The sequence below is a fragment of the Coregonus lavaretus genome (assembly GCF_964263955.1).
Source record: "Coregonus lavaretus genome assembly, chromosome: 26".
Taxonomy (NCBI): Eukaryota; Metazoa; Chordata; class Actinopteri; order Salmoniformes; family Salmonidae; genus Coregonus; species Coregonus lavaretus.
The window spans coordinates 38,721,717-38,746,557 of record NC_140013.1 but is presented as its reverse complement, the minus strand read 5'-3'; the positions used below and the strand labels follow the sequence as shown (position 1 = coordinate 38,746,557).

General features: G+C 42.5%; 2 protein-coding genes across 2 annotated transcripts; both read left to right on the top strand.

The window, feature by feature from the left end:
• Positions 1 to 1,084: 1,084 nt before the first annotated feature.
• LOC311102029 (extracellular calcium-sensing receptor-like) lies at positions 1,085 to 12,978 on the top strand (the record flags this gene model as incomplete). Its single annotated transcript, XM_084143246.1, has 6 exons — positions 1,085 to 1,308; positions 1,724 to 2,012; positions 4,787 to 5,602; positions 5,744 to 5,968; positions 6,468 to 6,591; positions 12,083 to 12,978. The coding sequence occupies 6 exons, from the start codon at positions 1,085 to 1,087 to the stop codon at positions 12,976 to 12,978; spliced, it is 2,574 nt and encodes an 857-aa protein (XP_083999372.1).
• Positions 12,979 to 13,778: 800 nt separating this feature from the next.
• Positions 13,779 to 24,283, top strand: olfcv3 (olfactory receptor C family, v3; the record flags this gene model as incomplete). The annotated part of the gene is made up of 8 exons (XM_084142484.1): positions 13,779 to 14,014; positions 14,366 to 14,654; positions 15,487 to 15,573; positions 15,769 to 15,960; positions 16,747 to 17,295; positions 17,459 to 17,677; positions 17,963 to 18,086; positions 23,385 to 24,283. The coding sequence occupies 8 exons, from the start codon at positions 13,779 to 13,781 to the stop codon at positions 24,281 to 24,283; spliced, it is 2,595 nt and encodes an 864-aa protein (XP_083998610.1).
• Between the last annotated feature and the right edge of the window lie 558 nt (positions 24,284 to 24,841).

Sequence of the window (24,841 nt, the reverse complement as noted above, 5' to 3'; positions counted from 1 at the left end):
TTAACCAGAATGGCTACCACAGCATTCTGCAGCGATACGCCATCCCATCTGGTTTGCGCTTAGTGGGACTATCATTTGTTTTTCAACAAGACAATGACCCAACACACCTCCAGGCTGTGTAAGGGCTATTTGACCAATAAGGAGCGTGATGGAGTGCTGCATCAGATGACCTGGCCTCCACAATCACCCGACCTCAACCCAAGTGAGATGGTTTGGGATGAGTTGGACCGCAGAGTGAAGGTAAAGCAGCCAACAAGTGCTCAGCATATGTGTGAACTCCTTCAAGACTGTTGGAAAAGCATTCCAGGTGAAGCTGGTTAAGAGAATGCAAAGAGTGTGCAAAGCTGTCATCAAGGCAAAGAGTGGCTACTTTAAAGAATCTAAAATCTAAAATTAGTTTTGATTTGTTTAACACTTTTTTGGTCACTACATGATTCCATATGTGTTATTTCATAGTTTTGATGTCTTCACTATTATTCTACAAAATGTAGAAAATAGTAAAAATAAAGAAAAACCCTGGAATGAGTAGGTGTGTCTAAACTTTTGACTGGTACTGTACATCACAGAAGACTGAAATATAACAAAACCGCTCGACATGGAAACACCAGATTATTATTTTAAAATATATAATGTTTATTAATTAGGAAATTAGGAAGAATATTACTAACATTCCACCCATGAGGCCACTAAAGGGCGATTTGGTCATTCGAATGCAGGAAAGGGATTCAAAATACCTTTGTATAGGCATCCTACTAAAATATCATGAAACAAATTACAATCACTTAAAACACAATGTGAAGTGTGTTATATTGAGTGGGATTCTTATTACCTATCACACATATTGTCTACCATAAAAGTCCCAGTGTGCTTCTCCAAGCCACTGTGAGTGTTTGGGAGGGAGGGGTGAGGATCACGTGAAATCCAGGGAGATACCAAATTAAACCAGATGAAATGATGACGAGACCAAGGAGTATAAAACTGAACAACCTGAACAGTCCGTCTATACTGGACCAGTCTGTGTGGGAGGATATCAGCTTGTCTATGAACAGGAGGATCTCTCTGCATCTATCGGACCAGTCTGAGGATGTCTCTTCTTCTGTGGTGGTCCCTGTACTGCCCCGTCTCTATTTCCCCTCTGACAGAAGCCACCTCTACCCAGCCTGCCTGCTCCCCGCAGGGGGCCTTTGAGCTGCCTGGGTTTTCAGCCCAGGGTGACTTCATGATGGGGGGGATCTTTCCCCTTCACTATCGGGTGGAGCTGCCTGGGACGGACTACACCCACCAGCCCCTGGCAGCACAGTGTGAAGGGTAAGCCGAGTCACAGGGGGCATGGATGTGTGGCTCAAGTCCTACTGTAGAAAACAAGAGTATGTAGTGGATAGGTTCTGATTGTCACGTCCCATTGGGGGCCTTTGACCCCTACTGTGAACTCTAGTCTAATGGCTTTTCCTCTTCTCTCCTTTTCTGTGTTTTCCTCCTAATCCCTTAACACCGTGTCCTGTGCTGGGATTGTTGCCACATTCATTGAGGTCATATTTCTCTGTCTAGTTGTATTGTTCAGACCAGGCTGCCCACCAGTGGAAGTGGAACGGGGATACATTCTCTCTCTCTCTCTCTCTCTCTCTCTCTCTCTCTCTCTCTCTCTCTCTCTCTCTCTCTCTCTCTCTCTCTCTCTCTCTCTCTCTCTCTCTCTCTCTCTCTCTCTCTCTGTGTGTGTATTCAGGTTTGACCCGAGGGCGTTCCGCTGGGCTCAGACCATGAGGCTGGCAGTGGAGGAGATCAACCAGAATGAGCAGCTGCTGCCCAACCACACGCTGGGCTATAAGATCTTTGACTCGTGTGCCACGCCAGTCACGGCTCTGAGAGCAGTCCTGGCGGTGCTGAACGGACAGGGTGAAGAACAGAGCCCTATGTGTTCCGGTGCCAGCCCGTTAATAGCCATGGTAGGGGAGTCTGGCTCCTCACAGTCCATCGTTTTGTCCAGAACTCTGCAGCCCTTCAGAATCCCCATGGTAAGTGACAATGTTTTGAGGAGATGTTTTTGCAGGGTGCAGATCAGGGTTGTAGTGCTGCCAGAGTGCACCGGAGCATTGCTCTGCCACTTCTCACAGTGGTGCCTGTTTACCACAGTTAGATCAAATCTGAATCGACGTCTGAAAATTAAAGTAATGTTCTATTAGTATTCTATATAACAGAACTGAATAGCGTAGTATAACATGACTGTTAGATCAAAAAACACGACTTCATTTCTCATGAGATTTTAGGATGATAAGCTGAGTGGTCACATTTTTCTTTCTCATGCGGCCAAAACTCAACATTGAGTGGCAAAATATGTGCTTTGATTGAAACAAAATCCAGGTACAATAAGCCTATGCTATTTGTTACCACCATCTGCTCCCATTCGCTCAAGAAACCATAGTTAGGCCTACATCATTCAAGAAGATCTAAATGCATATTCCCATGAAACTGATTAAGCTCAAATGATTGGCTGGAGATGCATTTCACCGGGAAAACGAGAATAATCATTATTTACGATTGACAGATGGCCTATTTTAAAATTAGGCATGTCTAATTTGGTGTTTGATGGTATTAAAAACAGAACAATTTATTGAGACAATATGTGTGGGTGTGAACAGACATTGCATTTGGAGGATGCATTTTATGCATATTCTAAAAATAATATTCAATAGTCTACATCTGTCGGTACAAACTTTGATTGAGAAATGATGACTTAATTTCCTTAGATGTGGGCTCCGGTACCTCAGAAAATGCCACTACACCACTGGAGCAGATGAAAAGGCATTTATTGTTTTTAAGTTAAGATCCACTGCTGAAATAAGGGGAACTAGAATAAAATAAAATTCAGAAGCTGTGGATCCGTTTTCTAATTCAAAACTGTTGAATTATTTTAGTGTAAATAGCTAATCTACTATTCAAAAGGGAGGTGTGTCTGTGACTCTGAACACATATTTAAAAGTGCTTATTAACAACTTGTAACTATAATTACATAGTTTGTTAAATACTGAATTCAGCAACTAAATATGTTGTCTTTTGTTTATGACTACTGTAAATATGATTAGCCCTCTCATAAATAATACATTATTTGTATATACTACCAGTCAAAAGTTTGGACACACCTACTCATTCAAGGGTTTTTCTTTATTTTTACACTGTAGTATAATAGTGAAAACATCAAAACTATGAAATAACACATATGGAATCATTTAGCAACCAAAAAAGTGTTAAATAAATCAAAATATATTTCATATTTGAGATTCTTCAAATAGCCACCCTTTGCCTTGAAGACAGCTTTGTACACTCTTGGCATTCTCTCAACCAGCTTCATGAGGTAGTCACCTGGAATGCATTTCAATTAACAGGTGTGCCTTCTTAAAAGTTAATTTGTGGAATTTATTTCCTTCTTAATGCATTTGAGCCAATCAGTTGTGTTGTGACAAGGTAGGTGGGGTATACAGAAGATAGACCTATTTGGTAAAATACCAAGTCCATATTATGGCAAGAACAGCTCAAATAAGCAAAGAGAAACAACAGTCCATCAATACTTTAAGACATGAAAGTCAGTCAATCAGGAACATTTCAAACACTTTCAAAGTTTCTTCAAGTGCACGCAAATACCATCAAGCGCTATGATGAAACTGGCTCTCATGAGGACCGCCACAGGAATGGAAGACCCAGAGTTACCTCTGCTGCAGAGGATAAGTTCATTAGAGTTACCAGCCTCAGAAATTGCAGACCAAATAAATGCTTCACAGAATTTAAGTAACAGAGACATCTCAACATCAACTGTTCAGAGGAGACTGTGTGAATCAGGCCTTCATGGTCAAATTGCTGCAAAGAAACCACTACTAAAGGACACCAATACGAAGAAGAGACTTGCTTGGGCCAAGAAACACGAGCAATGGACATTAGCCTGGTGGAAATGTGTCCTTTGGTCTGGAGTCCAAATTTGAGATTTTTGGTTCCAACCGCCGTGTCTTGTGAGACACGGTGTGGGTGAATGGATGATCTCCGCATGTGTATTTCCCACCGTAAAGCATGGAGGTGTTATGGTGTGGGGGTGCTTTGCTGGTGACACTGTCTGTGATTTATTTAGAATTCAAGGCACACTTAACCAGCATGGCTACCATAGCATTCTGCAGCAATACGCCATCCCATCTGGTTTGGGTTTAGTGGGACTTTCATTTGTTTTTCAACAGGAAAATGACCCAACACACCTCCAGGCTGTGTAAGGGCTATTTTACCAAGAAGGAGAGTGATGGAGTGCTGCATCAGATGACCTGGCCTCCACAATCCTCCGACCTCAACCCAATTGAGATGGTTTGGGATGAGTCGGACCGCAGAGTGAAGGAAAAGCAGCCAACAAGTGCTCAGCATATGTGGGAACTCCTTCAAGACTGTTGGAAAAGCATTCCAGGTGAAGCTGGTTGAGAGAATGACAAAAGTGTGCAAAGCTGTCATCAAGGCAAAGAGTGGCTACTTTGAAAAATAGAAAATATATTTGGATTTGTTTAACACTTGGTAACTACATGATCCCATATGTGTTATTTCATAGTTTTGATGTCTTCACTATTATTCTACAATGTAGAAAATAGTACAAATAAAGAAAAACCCTGGAATGAGTAGGTGTGTCCAAACTTTTGACTGGCACTGTATATATTCATGTATTTTACATTTTGTAATAATGGTATATAAGTGGTTTACATGCACACCTTGAAATAAAGTGTAACTAACATTTGCTTAAAATAGGTGTTATATTTTCTTTCAGATCAGCTATTTCTCCACCTGCTCATGCCTGAGCAACAGGAAAGAATACCCAACGTTTTTCAGAGTGGTTCCAAATGACGACTACCAGGTGAAGGCCATCGCCAGGCTCCTCCAGCGTTTCGGCTGGAAGTGGATCGGTGTGGTCCGGGAGGATCACGACTACGGCCACTTCGCCCTGCAGGGCCTGAAGAGGGAGATCCAGAACACAGATGTGTGTCTGGCCTACGATGAGATGATCCCTAAAGACTACAGCAGAGAGAGGGTCCTGCAGATCCTGGAGGTGATGAGGCGCTCCACAGCGCGTGTGGTGATAGTCTTCTCTGGGGAGGGAGAGTTATACCCTTTCCTCAAGGAGTTTGTCAAGCAGAACATCACTGGTACCCAGTGGGTGGCCAGCGAGGCCTGGGTCACTGCCAATGTGCTGGCAGAGACTTATCCATTCCTGGATGGGACTATTGGCTTCGCCATCCGCTCAGGGAAAGTCCCAGGGCTCAGGGACTACCTGCAGACGGTGAACCCCGGGAGGTACCCCTCTAACCCCCTGGTGCAGCAGCTGTGGGAGGCTCTGTACGGCTGCTCTCCCTCTCCCTCTCTGTCCCCCTCCAGCCCCCTGCTGCCCCCCTGCTCAGGGCAGGAGACTCTCCTGAAGCAACACTCAGCCTACATGAACACGTCCAGCCCCAGAGTGGCCTATAACGTGTACAAGGCTGTGTACGCCATCGCCCACTCCCTGAACAACCTCCTCCACTGCCAGCCAAGGGCAGGACCCTTCAACAACCACACCTGCGCTCACAGCAACAACGTACACCCCTGGCAGGTATGTGTCAATTAATTAAAGTGGGGGAAAAAAAGCATATAATTATGCAAATAACTAAACAGATGAATGTTTAAAAGATTTAGGTGTGTCAACAAATGTAATTTGTTAAAGAATGAGACAATTATTTTCCTCTTATCATAGCTCCAGCAATATCTCCAGGACGTGTCCTTCACTGTATCAGGAGAAAATATTAACTTTGACCAGAAAGGGGACGCCATCCCGTCCTATGACCTCATCAACTGGCAGAGGGAGCCAAACGGAGGTCCCCGCTTTGTCACAGTGGGGCTGTACGATGGCGCAAAGGATTCTGGGAAGGAGCTGGCAATCCAGGAAGAGAAGATAGTGTGGGCGAGGCATCAGAGCAAGGCAAGCTGCTCACACTGTGTATTTAACCACATCAGATGCCAACTGTTGACGTTCTGTAGAGAGACCTTTATGTAAGTGCCTCTGCATGGTGAATGTAAACTCATTATTATAGTTTTTTTTAAACAGGTTTATTTGTCCTGAAATATTTTTGTTTCTCCAAAGCTTGTATTGCAGGTAACCCAGTTTATGCGTTCCAATGCTTGATTCTCCTTTGTTATTCTCTGACCATGCACTGTCAGGGAGATTTCTCAAATTATCTCATATTGAGTGCCCTCTAGTGGCTGGTATAATATTACATTTTAAATTTTAGTCATTTAGCAGACGCTCTTATCCAGAGCGACTTACAGTTAGTGAGTGCATACATTTTTCATACTGCCCCCCCTGTGGGAATCGAACCCACAACCCTTGGCGTTGCAAGCGCCATGCTCTACCAACTGAACTATAGGAGGGACTATGAGTATTGAGGTAGCAGGAAAATATTGGTCTTTGTTGTATTCAGGTGGTGGTCTCCGTGTGCAGTGCCAGCTGTGCTCCAGGATCCAGGAAGGCTGTCCGTCGTGGGGAGCCTCTGTGCTGCTTTGACTGTGTACCATGTGACAGCGGCAAGATTAGTAATCAGACAGGTGAGGACTCTGATATTCCCTAATCAATAGAATGACTTATCTGTAGATTAGTAATCAGACAGGTGAGGACTCTGATATTCCCTAATCAATAGAATGACTTATCTGTAGATTAGTAATCAGACAGGTGAGGACTCTGATATACCCTAATCAATAGAATGACTTATCTGTAGATTAGTAATCAGACAGGTGAGGACTCTGATATTCCCTAATCAATAGAATGACTTATCTGTAGATTAGTAATCAGACAGGTGAGGACTCTGATATACCCTAGTCAATAGAATGACTTATCTGTAGATTAGTAATCAGACAGGTGAGGACTCTGATATTCCCTAATCAATAGAATGACTTATCTGTAGATTAGTAATCAGACAGGTGAGGACTCTGATATACCCTAGTCAATAGAATGACTTATCTGTAGATTAGTAATCAGACAGGTGAGGACTCTGATATTCCCTAATCAATAGAAAGACTTATCTGTAGATTAGTAATCAGACAGGTGAGGACTCTGATATACCCTAGTCAATAGAATGACTTATCTGTAGATTAGTAATCAGACAGGTGAGGACTCTGATATTCCCTAATCAATAGAATGACTTATCTGTAGATTAGTAATCAGACAGGTGAGGACTCTGATATACCCTAGTCAATAGAATGACTTATCTGTAGATTAGTAATCAGACAGGTGAGGACTCTGATATTCCCTAATCAATAGAATGACTTATCTGTAGATTAGTAATCAGACAGGTGAGGACTCTGATTTACCCTAATCAATAGAATGACTTATCTGTAGATTAGTAATCAGACAGGTGAGGACTCTGATATTCCCTAATCAACAGAATGACTTATCTGTAGATTAGTAATCAGACAGGTGAGGACTCTGATATTCCCTAATCAATAGAATGACTTATCTGTAGATTAGTAATCAGACAGGTGAGGACTCTGATATTCCCTAATCAATAGAATGACTTATCTGTAGATTAGTAATCAGACAGGTGAGGACTCTGATATTCCCTAGTCAATAGAATGACTTATCTGTAGATTAGTAATCAGACAGGTGAGGACTCTGATATACCCTAGTCAATAGAATGACTTATCTGTAGATTAGTAATCAGACAGGTGAGGACTCTGATATTCCCTAATCAATAGAATGACTTATCTGTAGATTAGTAATCAGACAGGTGAGGACTCTGATATACCCTAGTCAATAGAATGACTTATCTGTAGATTAGTAATCAGACAGGTGAGGACTCTGATATTCCCTAATCAATAGAATGACTTATCTGTAGATTAGTAATCAGACAGGTGAGGACTCTGATTTACCCTAATCAATAGAATGACTTATCTGTAGATTAGTAATCAGACAGGTGAGGACTCTGATATTCCCTAATCAATAGAATGACTTATCTGTAGATTAGTAATCAGACAGGTGAGGACTCTGATATTCCCTAATCAATAGAATGACTTATCTGTAGATTAGTAATCAGACAGGTGAGGACTCTGATATTCCCTAATCAATAGAATGACTTATCTGTAGATTAGTAATCAGACAGGTGAGGACTCTGATATACCCTAGTCAATAGAATGACTTATCTGTAGATTAGTAATCAGACAGGTGAGGACTCTGATATTCCCTAATCAATAGAATGACTTATCTGTAGATTAGTAATCAGACAGGTGAGGACTCTGATATACCCTAGTCAATAGAATGACTTATCTGTAGATTAGTAATCAGACAGGTGAGGACTCTGATATTCCCTAATCAATAGAATGACTTATCTGTAGATTAGTAATCAGACAGGTGAGGACTCTGATATACCCTAGTCAATAGAATGACTTATCTGTAGATTAGTAATCAGACAGGTGAGGACTCTGATATTCCCTAATCAATAGAATGACTTATCTGTAGATTAGTAATCAGACAGGTGAGGACTCTGATTTACCCTAATCAATAGAATGACTTATCTGTAGATTAGTAATCAGACAGGTGAGGACTCTGATATTCCCTAATCAATAGAATGACTTATCTGTAGATTAGTAATCAGACAGGTGAGGACTCTGATATTCCCTAATCAATAGAATGACTTATCTGTAGATTAGTAATCAGACAGGTGAGGACTCTGATATTCCCTAATCAATAGAATGACTTATCTGTAGATTAGTAATCAGACAGGTGAGGACTCTGATATTCCCTAGTCAATAGAATGACTTATCTGTAGATTAGTAATCAGACAGGTGAGGACTCTGATATTCCCTAGTCAATAGAATGACTTATCTGTAGATTAGTAATCAGACAGGTGAGGACTCTGATATTCCCTAGTCAATAGAATGACTTATCTGTAGATTAGTAATCAGACAGGTGAGGACTCTGATATTCCCTAATCAATAGAATGACTTATCTGTAGATTAGTAATCAGACAGGTGAGGACTCTGATATTCCCTAATCAATAGAATGACTTATCTGTAGATTAGTAATCAGACAGGTGAGGACTCTGATTTACCCTAATCAATAGAATGACTTATCTGTAGATTAGTAATCAGACAGGTGAGGACTCTGATATTCCCTAATCAATAGAATGACTTATCTGTAGATTAGTAATCAGACAGGTGAGGACTCTGATATACCCTAATCAATAGAATGACTTATCTGTAGATTAGTAATCAGACAGGTGAGGACTCTGATATTCCCTAATCAATAGAATGACTTATCTGTAGATTAGTAATCAGACAGGTGAGGACTCTGATTTACCCTAATCAATAGAATGACTTATCTGTAGATTAGTAATCAGACAGGTGAGGACTCTGATTTACCCTAATCAATAGAATGACTTATCTGTAGATTAGTAATCAGACAGGTGAGGACTCTGATATTCCCTAATCAATAGAATGACTTATCTGTAGATTAGTAATCAGACAGGTGAGGACTCTGATATTCCCTAATCAATAGAATGACTTATCTGTAGATTAGTAATCAGACAGGTGAGGACTCTGATATACCCTAATCAATAGAATGACTTATCTGTAGATTAGTAATCAGACAGGTGAGGACTCTGATTTGGTGAGGACTCTGACTCTCTACCCTAGACACAGTTGAGTGCACTATGCTCATCTTTTTATTTTACTAACTATTTGCAACACAAGAAAATTGTTTCAATTATCTAAAATAAGCTTACACTACCAGTCAAAAGTTTGGACACACCTACTCATACAAGGGTTTTTCTTTAATTTTACTATTTTCTACATTGTAGAATAATAGTGAAGACATCAAAACTATGAAATAACACATATGGAATCATGTAGTAACCAAAAAAGTGTTAAACAAATACAAATATATTTTATATTTGAGATTCTTCAAATAGCTACCCTTTGCCTTGATGACAGCTTTGCACACTCTTGGCATTCTCTCAACCAGCTTCACCTGGAATGCTTTTCCAACAGTCTTGAAGGAGTTCCCATATATGTTGAGCACTTGTTGGCTGCTTTTCCTTCACTCTGCGGTCCGACTCATCCCAAACCATCTCAATTGGGTTGAGGTCAGGTGATTGTGGAGGCCAAGTCATCTGATGCAGCATTCCATTACTCTCCTTCTTGGTAAAATAGCCCTTACACAGTCTGGAGGTGTGTTGGGTCATTGTCCTGTTGAAAAACAAATGAAAGTCCCACTAAACCCAAACCAGATGGGATGGCGTATCACTGCAGAATGCTATGGTAGCCATGCTGGTTAAGTGTGCCTTGAATTCTAAATAAATCACTGATAGTGTCACCAGCAAAGCACCCCCACACCATAACACCTCCTCCTCCATGATTTACGGTGGGAAATACACATGCAGCGATCATCCGTTCACCCACACCGCGTCTCACAAAGACAAGGCGGTTGGAACCAAAAATCTCAAATTTGGACTCCAGACCAAAGGACACATTTCCACCAGTCTAATATCCATTGCTCGTGTTTCTTGGCCCAAGCAAGTCTCTTCTTATTATTGGTGTCCTTTAGTAGTGGTTTCTTTGCAGCAATTCGACCATGAAGGCATGATTCACACAGTCTCCTCTGAACAGTTGATGTTGAGATGTGTCTGTTACTTGAACTCTGTGAAGCATTTATTTTGGCTACAATTTCTGAGGCTGGTAACTCTAATGAACTTATCCTCTGCAGCAGAGGTAAATCTGGGTGTTCCATTCCCCCACTACCTTGTCACAACACAACTGATTGGCTCAAACGCATTAAGAAGGCACACCTGTTAATTGAAATGCATTCCAGGTGACTACCTCATGAAGCTGGTTAAGAGAATGCCAAGAGTGTGCAAAGCTGTCATCAAGGCAAAGGGTGGCTATTTGAAGAATTTGTTTATCACTTTTTTGGTTACCACATAATTCCATATGTTTTTTTTCATAGTTTTGATGTCTTCACTAAATTTCTACAATGTAGAAGATAGTCAAAATGAAGAATAAACCCTTGAATGAGTAGGTGTGTCCAAACTTTTGACTGGAACTGTATATTTATAAATTTTTACCCATCTTTTCAAAATAAAAGTTTTGGTATTTTTTTATGTTTTGGACAGATATTTTAATTTGATTTGATTTGATTTATTAGGATTCCCATGGTGACAGCTAGTCTTACTGGGGGTCCGACATATAACAAAAAAAGACAAAATACTTTACAATTTACATTGAAAAACGTTAACATGTAGATTGTGTGTGCTTACATTTGATATATATCATCCATTGCCACTTGTTATGAACATTTGTCTGTTATTCATTCAAAATGTTCTGTAATACTCAGAGGCTGAGAAATTGCCGATTGAGCTAATCTGACATACCGGTACGACTTAAGATGGCCACTGATATGGGCGATATAGGCGATTTGAGCACCGGTGCCATCAGATTTTTAGCTCTAACTTTGGAATGCTATGGGCTATCAACTCCATTCCAATTGCATCTGAAAGATGAGACTCTGGACTTGGTATAGAGACACTGACTGGAAGCTATTGTAAATATGTATTTTTTCAAGGTTTAACTTTTTAGTTCACATTTTCAGCTTAGCCACGCACCACTGGTATACAGAGAGATAATTTGTCATTCTTACATACTAACACAGAAATCTAATAAGTAACTAGTTGCTTGACAAAGTCCTGAAATTTCAGAAGGATAAAATAAAAGAGTTTAGAAATTATGACAATTGACCCTTGTTGGAATTTTAAGGGTTAACCTCTGCCCACCAGTTCCACTTCTGCCACCAAATGTCACTTATGTGTAGGATATCACGACTGCATCTGTGGTCCTCTGTAGCTCAGCTGGTAGAGCACGGCGCTTATAACGCCAAGGTAGTGGGTTCGATCCCCGGGACCACCCATACACAAAAAAAAAATGTATGCACGCATGACTGTAAGTCGCTTTGGATAAAAGCGTCTGCTAAATGGCATATTATTTTTATTATTATATCACATACCCATCATTGATAAATTCCTAATCTCTTTCTCTCTGTTTTTCTGTGTAGATTCTATAGACTGCACAGAATGTCCCGAGGACTACTGGTCAAACGCTGATGGAACATTGTGCATCCCCAAAGTGGTGGAGTTCCTTTCCCATGATGCAATGGGGATAGCCCTGACGGTGATCGCTGTAGTGGGCGCCTGTCTGACCGTGTCCGTCCTGGCGGTCTTCCTCCATCACAGGACCACTCCCATTGTCCGCGTCAACAACTCTGAGCTGAGTTTCTCTATCCTTTTCTCCCTGACTCTGTGCTTCCTGTGTGCGCTGATGTTCATCGGGGAGCCCACCTCCTGGTCCTGCATGCTGCGCCACACCACCTTCAGCATCACCTTCTCCCTCTGCATCTCCTGCATCCTGGGCAAAACTCTGGTGGTCCTGGCTGTCTTCACTTCCACCAGGCCTGGGAACAACATCATGAAGTGGCTGGGGCCCAAACAGCAGAGGGTCATCATCTTCTGCTGCACCCTGGTTCAGGTGCTGATCTGTGCTGCCTGGCTCATCGCTGCCCCTCCCTACCCATCCAGAAACACCCAGGACCAACGCTCTAAGATTATTCTGGAGTGCAGTGTGGGCTCTCAACTGGCCTACTGGTGTGTTCTGGGATACATCGGCCTCTTGGCCTGTCTGTGCTTCATCCTGGCATTTCTTGCCCGGAAACTGCCGGGCAACTTCAACGAGGCCAAGTTCATCACCTTCAGCATGCTGATCTTCTGTGCCGTGTGGATCTCCTTCATCCCAGCCTACGTCAGCTCTCCTGGGAAGTACACAGTAGCTGTAGAGATCTTTGCCATCCTGGCCTCCAGCTTTGGGCTGCTGTTCTGTCTGTTTGCTCCAAAGTGTTTCATCATCCTCCTGAAGCCAGAGAAGAACACTAAACAACATATCATGGGGAAGAAATAAAAATGTATAGATCAATGAGGACACCTTTAATTGTTAGAGTTTTAAGTTGACTTACCTACCGTAAACCCATAAATGAAATAGATGTTCATAGTGTCTTCGGGACATTTTTGTGGAATGTGGTAAGCTAGAAATTATGATTTATTACTGTACCATTTTCCTGATCAAAGATATAGCTCACCCAAATTAGCTAATTTTATGGTTACTGTATCTAGAGAGAGTCATGCTATGTTTTTGTTTTAACAATGATTATTTCATTATCATTAGACAGTGGTTATTATAGATGTTATTGTTTTTTGCAGTATCTTAATTATTGTTTTAATTTAGTAATTTTACTGTTTCCCCTTCCTTTTGTCATATTATTCTGGTTACTAAGCATCATTTGTTTCTCCTTTTTTTGTCCTTTAAAAACAAAATGGTGCATCTCAAAGAGTTTTCATCCTGAAAATTTTCAAATAAATAATTAAACGCTACAGCATTTGAATCATGCTACCAGAGGTCTTACGTAAACACAATAACACTAATGCTAGGTGGTAGCGTTGGTAAACAAACTGTAATCATACCCTCATCTCTAGCCTAGATACCACTTTATGGTACAGCATAAACATCTGTCAAACGTTGGTCAGTCAAACATCTTTGGGGGGGGGTTGCATTGTTTGTGACGATGTCATAGGCCTTCTTAACAGATGTCCAATCCAGGGCCTGTCTTGTCAGTAATGAGATGCAGACATACGATAGGGCTATATATATAACTGCTCTCCTTCCCTCTCTCTGACTGTTAGAGGGGATAGGTGTGAGTGAGGATGTCTCTGCTGTTCTTGTGGTCTCTATCTGCCTCAGTCTCTTCCCTCTCCCTCACACTCACCCCCTCCTCCACCCTAGCCCCAGACACAGAGTGTGTTCTGCAGAGTGACTTTGAGCCTGTGTTCGTGGCTGATGGTGACTTTGTCATTGGGGGTATTTTCCCCCTGCACTACAACCAGGAGATGCCAGACGTCAACTACACCTACAGACCAACAGCAGTCAGGTGCAACGGTGAGTTTTCAGTGTTAACCAGTAATAGACTATTTGACCTTTAACCATCTTTCCCTCTTCTAGTTTCTAGTTTTCTCTTTTCCCTCCTTTTATTGTCACTTTCTCTGTTTTTCTAACACTCTCTCCTCATCCTTCCTCCCCTCCTCCTACTCTCACTCTCCGTCTACTTTACTCTCTCACTAATGACTCTGTTTTGTTTGTCACTCTCTCTCTCTCTCTCTCTCTCTCTCTCTCTCTCTCTCTCTCTCTCTCTCTCTCTCTCTCTCTCTCTCTCTCTCTCTCTCTCTCTCTCTCTCTCTCTCTCTCTCTCTCTCTCTCTCTCTCTCTCTCTCTCTCTCTCTCTCTGTGTATTCAGGTTTGACCCGAGGGCGTTCCGCTGGGCTCAGACCATGAGGCTGGCAGTGGAGGAGATCAACCAGAATGAGCAGCTGCTGCCCAACCACACGCTGGGCTACAAGATCTTTGACTCGTGTGCCTATCCTCTGACGGGGCAGAGGGCTGCACTGGCTGTGTTGAACGGACTGGACCAGGCGCACAGTCACATGTGTTCTGGTGCCTCTCCTCTCCTGGCCGTCATTGGAGAATCGGGTTCTGCTCAGTCTATTGTTGTGTCCAGAATCCTGCAGCCCTTTAAAATACCCATGGTAGGGCTCCACTGAGAGTTCAGCTATGTTAAGGATTTTTATTTTATTTTGTATTATTTGACTTATCGATCAACTACAGACTTGGGATACTGTATAACCTTTCTGATTCTCTGTGTGTAAATATGTATATGAAAAGGTCATTTCCAAAATGCTATATCCACACATTAAATCAGAAATGATTGCTTATGGGTACCTTCATGTGTGTGTAAAATATTACTGTTCTCAAATTTTTTTTTTCATAGATTTGAGAAAATGTGTTTATTCGAAAAACGCTATATATCCATTGTTTAGCTGGAATGGAATGTACATATCATGTCTATTTAACTGTGATATGTGATTGTCTCACTGAACTATCTTAAGATAAATGCACTTACTGTAAGTCACTCTGGATAAGAGCGCATCTGCTAAATGACTCAAATGTAAAATATAAATGTTTTACATACAGATCTCATATTACTGTATTGAATTATTATTATCATTATTATTATTATTATTATTATTATTATTATTATTATTATTATTATTATTATGATTATATACATGACTGTCTACAACATAGAAGTCCTACTTATTTCTCTGAGAGTGAGGCGGATGTATAGCATTTAGCAAAAAAAACAAGTGATAGATTTTAAACAAATACATGTGTCATTGAACAACCCCATGCCATGATTAGATAGTGAAAAAACACACCAATCTCTTTCATCATTTCTTTCAACAATAAAAGCTAATTTACCAACATTTCTGAAAATGTATATATAGCGTTTTGGAATGAAACTCTTCATATGAGCGCTATAGAAAGAAGGAGTGTGTCACTAACCATGTCTTTCCTCAGATCAGCTACTTCTCGTCGTGTGCGTGCCTCAGTGACAGGAGGGAGTACCCCACCTTCTTCAGAGTGATCCCCAACGATGACTACCAGGTGAAAGCCTGGAATTAAATCAAAAAGGATTAGGCAATGATCTCATAAATCTCAAGACTCTTCAAGAAGTATTTTTCTGAAGTGGGAGCCAAATGGATCTCCCTGCAGTCAACTAAATGGAGTGAAGCAACGTATGTTCACTTCCTGGTCTGTTATGGCCTAGTTTCTGACTGATCCTCCTTTCTCCCATCCCAGGTGAAGGCTATGGCTCAGCTGCTGGTGCGGTATGACTGGCGCTGGGTGGGGGTGGTACGTGGGGACCATGAATATGGGCACTTCGCCCTACAGGGGCTGCTGAGGGAGCTGGAGGGGACGGGGGTGTGTGTGGCCTACCAGGAGATGATCCCTCTACTCTATAACCAGCAGAGGGCGCTGGAGATCATAGAGGTACGAAGAGAGGACGGGAGAGGGACTGTTCTGTCCCTGACGGAAATGTGTCTTGCATATTCAAAACAACCTTAGTACTTTACAAAATACCTCTCCCTGTCTCCTTCTCTCTCTCCCCTTCTAACTCCTCTCTCTCCCTGTCTCCTCTCTCTCTCCCCTTCTAACTCCTCTCTCTCCCTGTCTCCTCTCTCTCTCCGCTTCTAACTCCTCTCTCACCCTGTCTCCTCTCTATCTCCCCTTCTAACTCCTCTCTCACCCTGTCTCCCCTCTCTCTCCCCTTCTAACTCCTCTCTCTCCCCTTCTAACTCCTCTCTCTCCCCTCCTAACTCCTCTCTCTCCCTGTCTCCTCTCTCTCCCCTTCTAACTCCTCTCTCACCCTGTCTCCTCTCTCTCTCCCCTTCTAACTCCTCTCTCACCCTGTCTCCCCTCTCTCTCCCCTTCTAACTCCTCTCTCTCCCTGTCTCCTCTCTCTCTCCCCTTCTAACTCCTCTCTCTCCCCTTCTAACTCCTCTCTCACCCTGTCTCCCCTCTCTCTCCCCTTCTAACTCCTCTCTCTCCCTGTCTCCTCTCTCTCTCCCCTTCTAACTCCTCTCTCTCCACTTCTAACTCCTCTCTCTCCCTGTCTCCTTCTCTCTCTCCCCTTCTAACTCCCCTCTCACCCTGTCTCCTTCTCTCTCCTTCCTCTCCCCTCTATTCTTCCTCCATCTCTCCCACCTCTACCCTCCATTATCTTCTCATTTCTCCCCTCTCTCTATTCCCCTGTCTCCCTCTCTCTCTTCTCTCTAGGTCATGCGTAGCTCCACAGCCAGGGTAGTGGTGGTGTTCTCTGCTGAGGGGGAAATGACTCCCTTCCTGAAGGACTACATGGCACAGAACATTACAGGGATCCAGTGGGTGGCCAGCGAGGCCTGGGTCACCGCCTCTCTCTTCACCACCAGCGAGTACTTCCCCTACCTGGGGGGCACCATTGGCTTTGGGATAAGGACGGGACAAGTCCCAGGGCTCAGGGACTACCTGCAGACGGTGAACCCCGGGAGGTACCCCTCTAACCCCCTGGTGCAGCAGCTGTGGGAGGCTCTGTACGGCTGCTCTCCCTCTCCCTCTCTGTCCCCCTCCAGCCCCCTGCTGCCCCCCTGCTCAGGGCAGGAGACTCTCCTGAAGCAACACTCAGCCTACATGAACACGTCCAGCCCCAGGGTGGCCTATAATGTGTACAAGGCTGTGTACGCCATCGCCCACTCCCTGAAAAACCTCCTCCACTGCCAGCCAAGGGCAGGACCCTTCAACAACCACACCTGCGCTCACAGCAACAACGTACAACCCTGGCAGGTACAGGTATAGTAACTATCTGGACCGTTTGAAAAAAGTATACAACAGCTCATGTACAGTAACTGTTCAAAATCTGTCTTCTCTAGCACATCCATATGGTAACTGCCAGCTATAGGGCTTCATACCACTCTGCAAATATATCACATCTCTTTTTTTTTCAAAGCTGCAGCACTATATACAGGAAGTTGCCTTTTCCATTTCTGGGGAGGAGGTGAACTTTGACCTGAAAGGGGATTCCATCCCCTACTATGACATCATCAACTGGCAGAGAGGCTCAGGTGGGAACATGGAGTTCATCAACGTGGGTCTGTTCGACGGTGCAAAGGACTCTGGGAAGGAGTTGGTGATCCAGGAAGAGAAGATAGTGTGGGCGGGGCATCAGAGCAAGGCAAGCTGCTCACACTGTGTATTTAACCACATCAGATGCCAACTGTTGACGTTCTGTAGGGTGAGGTGGAGGTAAGTAGGGGGAATGGGATAGGTTGGGATTTGATGAAATACTGTGATTCCAATGTAAGATGCATGTTGGTCTTGCAATGTCTCCCTCTCACATAGTGTTAAGTAAAAAAAATTGTATTAATGAAGACAACGATACATTTTATGCTAAATGTATTAAACTGGTTCATGGTTCATGGTGAACCAGCCTAATCAGCGTTGTCTCTGTGGTATTCAGGTGGTGGTCTCCGTGTGCAGCGCCAGTTGTGCTCCAGGATCCAGGAAGGCTGTCCGTCGTGGGGAGCCTCTGTGCTGCTTTGACTGTGTACCATGTGACAGCGGCAAGATTAGTAATCAGACAGGTGAGGACTCTGATATACCCTAATCAATAGAATGACTTATCTGTAGATTAGTAATCAGACAGGTGAGGACTCTGATATTCCCTAATCAATAGAATGACTTATCTGTAGATTAGTAATCAGACAGGTGAGGACTCTGATATACCCTAATCAATAGAATGACTTATCTGTAGATTAGTAATCAGACAGGTGAGGACTCTGATATACCCTAATCAATAGAATGACTTATCTGTAGATTAGTAATCAGACAGGTGAGGACTCTGATTTACCCTAATCAATAGAATGACTTATCTGTAGATTAGTAATCAGACAGGTGAGGACTCTGATTTACCCTAATCAATAGAATGACTTATCTGTAGATTAGTAATCAGACAGGTGAGGACTCTGATATTCCCTAGTCAATAGAATGACTTATATGTAGATTAGTAATCAGACAGGTGAGGACTCTGATATTCCCTAATCAATAGAATGACTTATCTGTAGATTAGTAATCAGACAGGTGAGGACTCTGATATTCCCTAATCAATAGAATGACTTATCTGTAGATTAGTAATCAGACAGGTGAGGACTCTGATATACCCTAATCAATAGAATGACTTATCTGTAGATTAGTAATCAGACAGGTGAGGACTCTGATATTCCCTAATCAATAGAATGACTTATCTGTAGATTAGTAATCAGACAGGTGAGGACTCTGATATTCCCTAGTCAATAGAATGACTTATCTGTAGATTAGTAATCAGACAGGTGAGGACTCTGATATTCCCTAGTCAATAGAATGACTTATCTGTAGATTAGTAATCAGACAGGTGAGGACTCTGATATACCCTAATCAATAGAATGACTTATCTATAGATTAGTAATCAGACAGGTGAGGACTCTGATATTCCCTAATCAATAGAATGACTTATCTATAGATTAGTAATCAGACAGGTGAGGACTCTGATTTACCCTAATCAAAAGAATGACTTATCTGTAGATTAGTAATCAGACAGGTGAGGACTCTGATATACCCTAATCAATAGAATGACTTATCTATAGATTAGTAAACAGACAGGTGAGGACTCTGATATTCCCTAATCAATAGAATGACTTATCTGTAGATTAGTAATCAGACAGGTGAGGACTCTGATATACCCTAATCAATAGAATGACTTATCTGTAGATTAGTAATCAGACAGGTGAGGACTCTGATTTACCCTAATCAATAGAATGACTTATCTGTAGATTAGTAATCAGACAGGTGAGGACTCTGATTTACCCTAATCAATAGAATGACTTATCTGTAGATTAGTAATCAGACAGGTGAGGACTCTGATTTACCCTAATCAATAGAATGACTTATCTGTAGATTAGTAATCAGACAGGTGAGGACTCTGATATACCCTAATCAATAGAATGACTTATCTGTAGATTAGTAATCAGACAGGTGAGGACTCTGATATTCCCTAATCAATAGAATGACTTATCTGTAGATTAGTAATCAGACAGGTGAGGACTCTGATTTACCCTAATCAATAGAATTACTTATCTGTAAATTAGTAATCAGACAGGTGAGGACTCTGATATACCCTAATCAATAGAATGACTTATCTGTAGATTAGTAATCAGACAGGTGAGGACTCTGATTTGGTGAGGACTCTGACTCTCTACCCTAGATACAGATGAGTGCACTATGCTCATCTTGTCCATGTGTTGTGTTGATGCTGACAGAAAGGGCCTTGTTTTGTCCAGGAGCATGTCCTCCTCCACTTGTCTTATTCCTGTAGCCTCCTTTAACATTAAAAGCACCAACGTATTTTTGGTTGAATAGTGCCAACTGGTAATACCCTAATTTACCCCAAATTGGTAATGATTGCAAAGAGACACTGTCTGTCAACATTTACATTTACATCATTTAGCAGACGCTCTTATCCAGAGCGACTTACAAATTGGTGCATTCAACTTATGAAAGCCAGTGGGACAACCACTTTTTTTTTATGGGGGGGGGGGGGGTAGAAGGATTACTTTATACTATTCCAGGTGTTCCTTAAAGAGGTAGGGTTTCAAGTGTCTCCGGAAGGTGGTCAGTGACTCCGCTATCCTGGCGTCATGGGGGAGCTTGTTCCACCATTGGGGTGCCAGAGCAGCGAATAGCTTTGACTGGGCTGAGCGGGAACTATGCTTCCGTAGAGGTAGGGGAAGTAGCAGGCCAGAGGTGGATGAACGTAGTGCCCTCATTTGGGTGTAGGGTCTGATCAGAGCCTGAAGGTAAGGAGGTGCCGTTCCCCTCACAGCTCCATAGGCAAGCATCATGGTCTTGTAGTAGATGCGAGCCTCAACTGGAAGCCAGTGGAGTGTGCGGAGGAGCGGGGTGAGGTGAGAGAACTTGGGAAGGTTGAACACCAGACGGGCTGCAGCATTCTGGATAAGTTGTAGGGGTTTAATGACACAGGCAGGGAGCCCAGCCAACAGCGAGTTGCAGTAATCCAGACGGGAGATGACAAGTGCCTGGATTAGGACCTGTGCCGCTTTCTGTCAAGCAGTAACACTTTTTATTTGATTAACACTTTGTAACACAAGTAAATGGTTTGAGCTCAGGTGCATCCTGTTTCCATTGATCATCCTTAAGATGTTTCTACAACTTGATTGAAGTCCACCTGTGGTAAATTCAATTGATTGGACATGATTTGGAAAGGCACACACCTGTCTATATAAGGTCCCACAGTTGACAGTGCATGTCAGAGCAAAAACCAAGCCATGAGGTCGAAGGAATTGTCCGTAGAGATCCAAGAAAGGATTGTGCTGAGGCACAGATCTGGGGAAGGGTACCAAAACATTTCTGCAGCATTGAAGGTCCCCAAGAACACAGTGGCCTCCATCATTCTTAAATGGAAGAAGTTTGGAACCACCAAGACTCTTCCTAGAGCTGGCCGCCCGGCCAAATTGAGCAATCGGGGGAGAAGGGCCTTGGTCAGGGAGGTGACCAAGAACCCGATGGTCACTCTGACAGAGCTCCATAGTTAATCTGTGGAGATGGTAGAACCTTCCAGAAGGACAACCATCTCTGCAGCACTACACCAATAAGGCCTTTATGGTAGTGTGGCCAGACAGAAGCCATTCCTCAGTAAAAGGCACATGACAGCCTGCTTGGAGTTTGCCGAAAGGCACCTAAAGGACTCTCAGACCATGAGAAACAAGATTCTCTGGTCTGATTAAACCAAGATTGATCTCTTTGGCCTGAATACCAAGTGTTATTTCTGGAGGAAACCTGGCTCCATCCCTATGGTGAAGCATGGTGGTGGCAGCATCATGCTATGGGGATGTCTTTCAGCGGGCGGGGACTGGGAGACTAGTCAGGATTGAGGGAAAGATTAACGGAAAAAAGTACAGAGAGATCCTTGATGAAACCTGCTCCAGAGCGCTCAGGACCTCAGACTGGGGCGAAGGTTCACCTTCCAACAGGACAACGACCCTAAGCACACAGCCAAGGCAACGCAGGAGTGGCTTCGGGACAAGTCTCTGAATGTCCTTGAGTGGCTCAGCCAGAGCCCAGACTTGAACCCGATCGAACATCTCTGGAGAGACCAGAAATAGCTGTGCAGTGATGCTCCCCATCCAACCTGACAGAGCTTAAGAGGATCTGCAGAGAAGAATGGGAGAAACTCCCCAAATACAGGTGTGCCAAGCTTGTAGCGTCATACCCAAGAAGACTCAAGTCTGTAATCGCTGCCAAAGGTGCTTCAACAAAGTACTAACTAAAGGGTCTGAATACTTATGTAAATTTGATATTTAAGTTTTTTATTATTAATACATTTGCAAACATTTCTAAAACCTGTTTTTGCTTTGTCATTATGGGGTATTGTGTGTAGATTGAAAAATAACTGTTTAATCAATTTTAGAATAAGGCTGTAATGCAACAAAATGTGGAAAAAGTCAAGGGATCTGAATACTCTCCGAATGCACTGTATATCTTTTCAGGGTACATACATCTACTTCTACATATATCTACTTCTACATACATCTACTTCTACATACATCTACTTCTACATACATCTACTTCTACATACATCTACTTCTACATCTACTTCTACATACATCTACTTCTACATACATCTACTTCTACATACATCTACTTCTACATACATCTACCTCTACATACATCTACCTCTACATACATCTACTTCTACATACATCTACTTCTACATACATCTACTTCTACATACATCTACCTCTACATACATCTACCTCTACATACATCTACTTCTACATACATCTACTTCTACATACATCTACTTCTACATACATCTACTTCTACATACATCTACTTCTACATACATCTACTTCTACATACATCTACTTCTACATACATCTACCTCTACATACATCTACCTCTACATACATCTACTTCTACATACATCTACTTCTACATACATTTACTTCTACATACATCTACTTCTACATACATCTACTTCTACATCTACTTCTACATACATCTACTTCTACATACATCTACTTCTACATACATCTACTTCTACATACATCTACCTCTACATACATCTACCTCTACATACATTTACTTCTACATACATCTACTTCTACATACATCTACTTCTACATACATCTACCTCTACATACATCTACCTCTACATACATCTACCTCTACATACATTTACTTCTACATACATCTACTTCTACATACATCTACTTCTACATCTACTTCTACATACATCTACTTCTACATACATCTACTTCTACATACATCTACTTCTACATGCATCTACCTCTACATACATCTACCTCTACATACATCTACTTCTACATACATCTACTTCTACATACATCTACTTCTACATACATCTACTTCTACATACATCTACTTCTACATACATCTACTTCTATATACATCTACTTCTATATACATCTACCTCTACATACATCTACTTCTACATACATCTACTTCTACATACATCTACTTCTATATACCTCTACCTCTACATACATCTACTTCTATATACATCTACCTCTGTTGTGTATTTTCATTTTACACCACCAGTATACAAAATATAGATTATTTTTCATTTCTCTTTATTAACACAGAAATCATGGTAAATTGTGTTTTTTCTTCGGTAACCAGTTGCTTGACAAAGTCCTGACATTTCAGAAAAAAGAATTGACCCTTGTTGGTACTTTAAGGGTTAACCTCTGCCCACCAGTTCCACTTCTGCCGCCAAATGTCACTTATGTGTAGGATATCACGACTGCATTACATACCCATCAATGATCAATTCCTAATCTCTTTCTCTCTGTTTTTCTGTGTAGATTCTATAGACTGCACAGAATGTCCCGAGGACTACTGGTCAAACGCTGATGGAACATTGTGCATCCCCAAAGTGGTGGAGTTCCTTTCCCATGATGCAATGGGGATAGCCCTGACGGTGATCGCTGTAGTGGGCGCCTGTCTGACCGTGTCCGTCCTGGCGGTCTTCCTCCATCACAGGACCACTCCCATTGTCCGCGTCAACAACTCTGAGCTGAGTTTCTTTATCCTTTTCTCCCTGACCCTGTGCTTCCTGTGTGCGCTGATGTTCATCGGGGAGCCCACCTCCTGGTCCTGCATGCTGCGCCACACCACCTTCAGCATCACCTTCTCCCTCTGCATCTCCTGCATCCTGGGCAAAACTCTGGTGGTCCTGGCTGCCTTCACTTCCACCAGGCCTGGGAACAACATCATGAAGTGGCTGGGGCCCAAACAGCAGAGGGTCATCATCTTCTGCTGCACCCTGGTTCAGGTGCTGATCTGTGCTGCCTGGCTCATCACTGCCCCTCCCTACCCATCCAGAAACACCCAGGACCAACGCTCTAAGATTATTCTGGAGTGCAGTGTGGGCTCTCCACTGGCCTTCTGGTGCGTTCTGGGATACATCGGCCTCTTGGCCTGTCTGTGCTTCATCCTGGCATTTCTGGCCCGGAAACTGCCGGGCAACTTCAACGAGGCCAAGTTCATCACCTTCAGCATGCTGATCTTCTGTGCCGTGTGGATCTCCTTCATCCCAGCCTACGTCAGCTCTCCTGGGAAGTACACAGTAGCTGTAGAGATCTTTGCCATCCTGGCCTCCAGCTTTGGGCTGCTGTTCTGTCTGTTTGCTCCGAAGTGTTACATCATCCTCCTGAGACCAGAGAGAAACATTAAACAACATATCATGGGGAATAAAAAGTAGTTAATGAGTAATGAAAAATGTATTTTTCCTTATGTATATGCTTTTGTAACATAAAATGTACAGTATATATCATATAGGCTACAATACACACTGAGTATACAAAACATTAGGAACACCTGCTCTTTCCATGACATAGACGAACCAGGTGAATCAAATCAAATCAAATGTTATTTGTCACTTGCGCCGAATACAACAAGTGTAGACCTTACAGAGAAATGCTATGATCCCTTATTGATGTCACTTGTTAAATCCACTTCAATCAGTGTAGATGAAGGGGAGGAGACAGGTTAAAGAAGGATTTTTAAGCCTTGAGACAATTGAGACATGGATTGTGTACGTGTGCCATTCAGAGGGTGAATGGGGAAGATAAAAGATTGAAGTGCCTTTGAACGTGGTATGTGCCAGGCGCACCGGCTTGTGTCAAGAACTGCAACACTGCTGGGTTTTTCACGCTCAACAGTTTCATTTTACATTTAAATTTCAGTCATTTAGCAGACGCTCTTATCCAGAGTGACTTACAGGAGCAATTAGGGTTAAGTACCTTGCTCAAGGGCACAT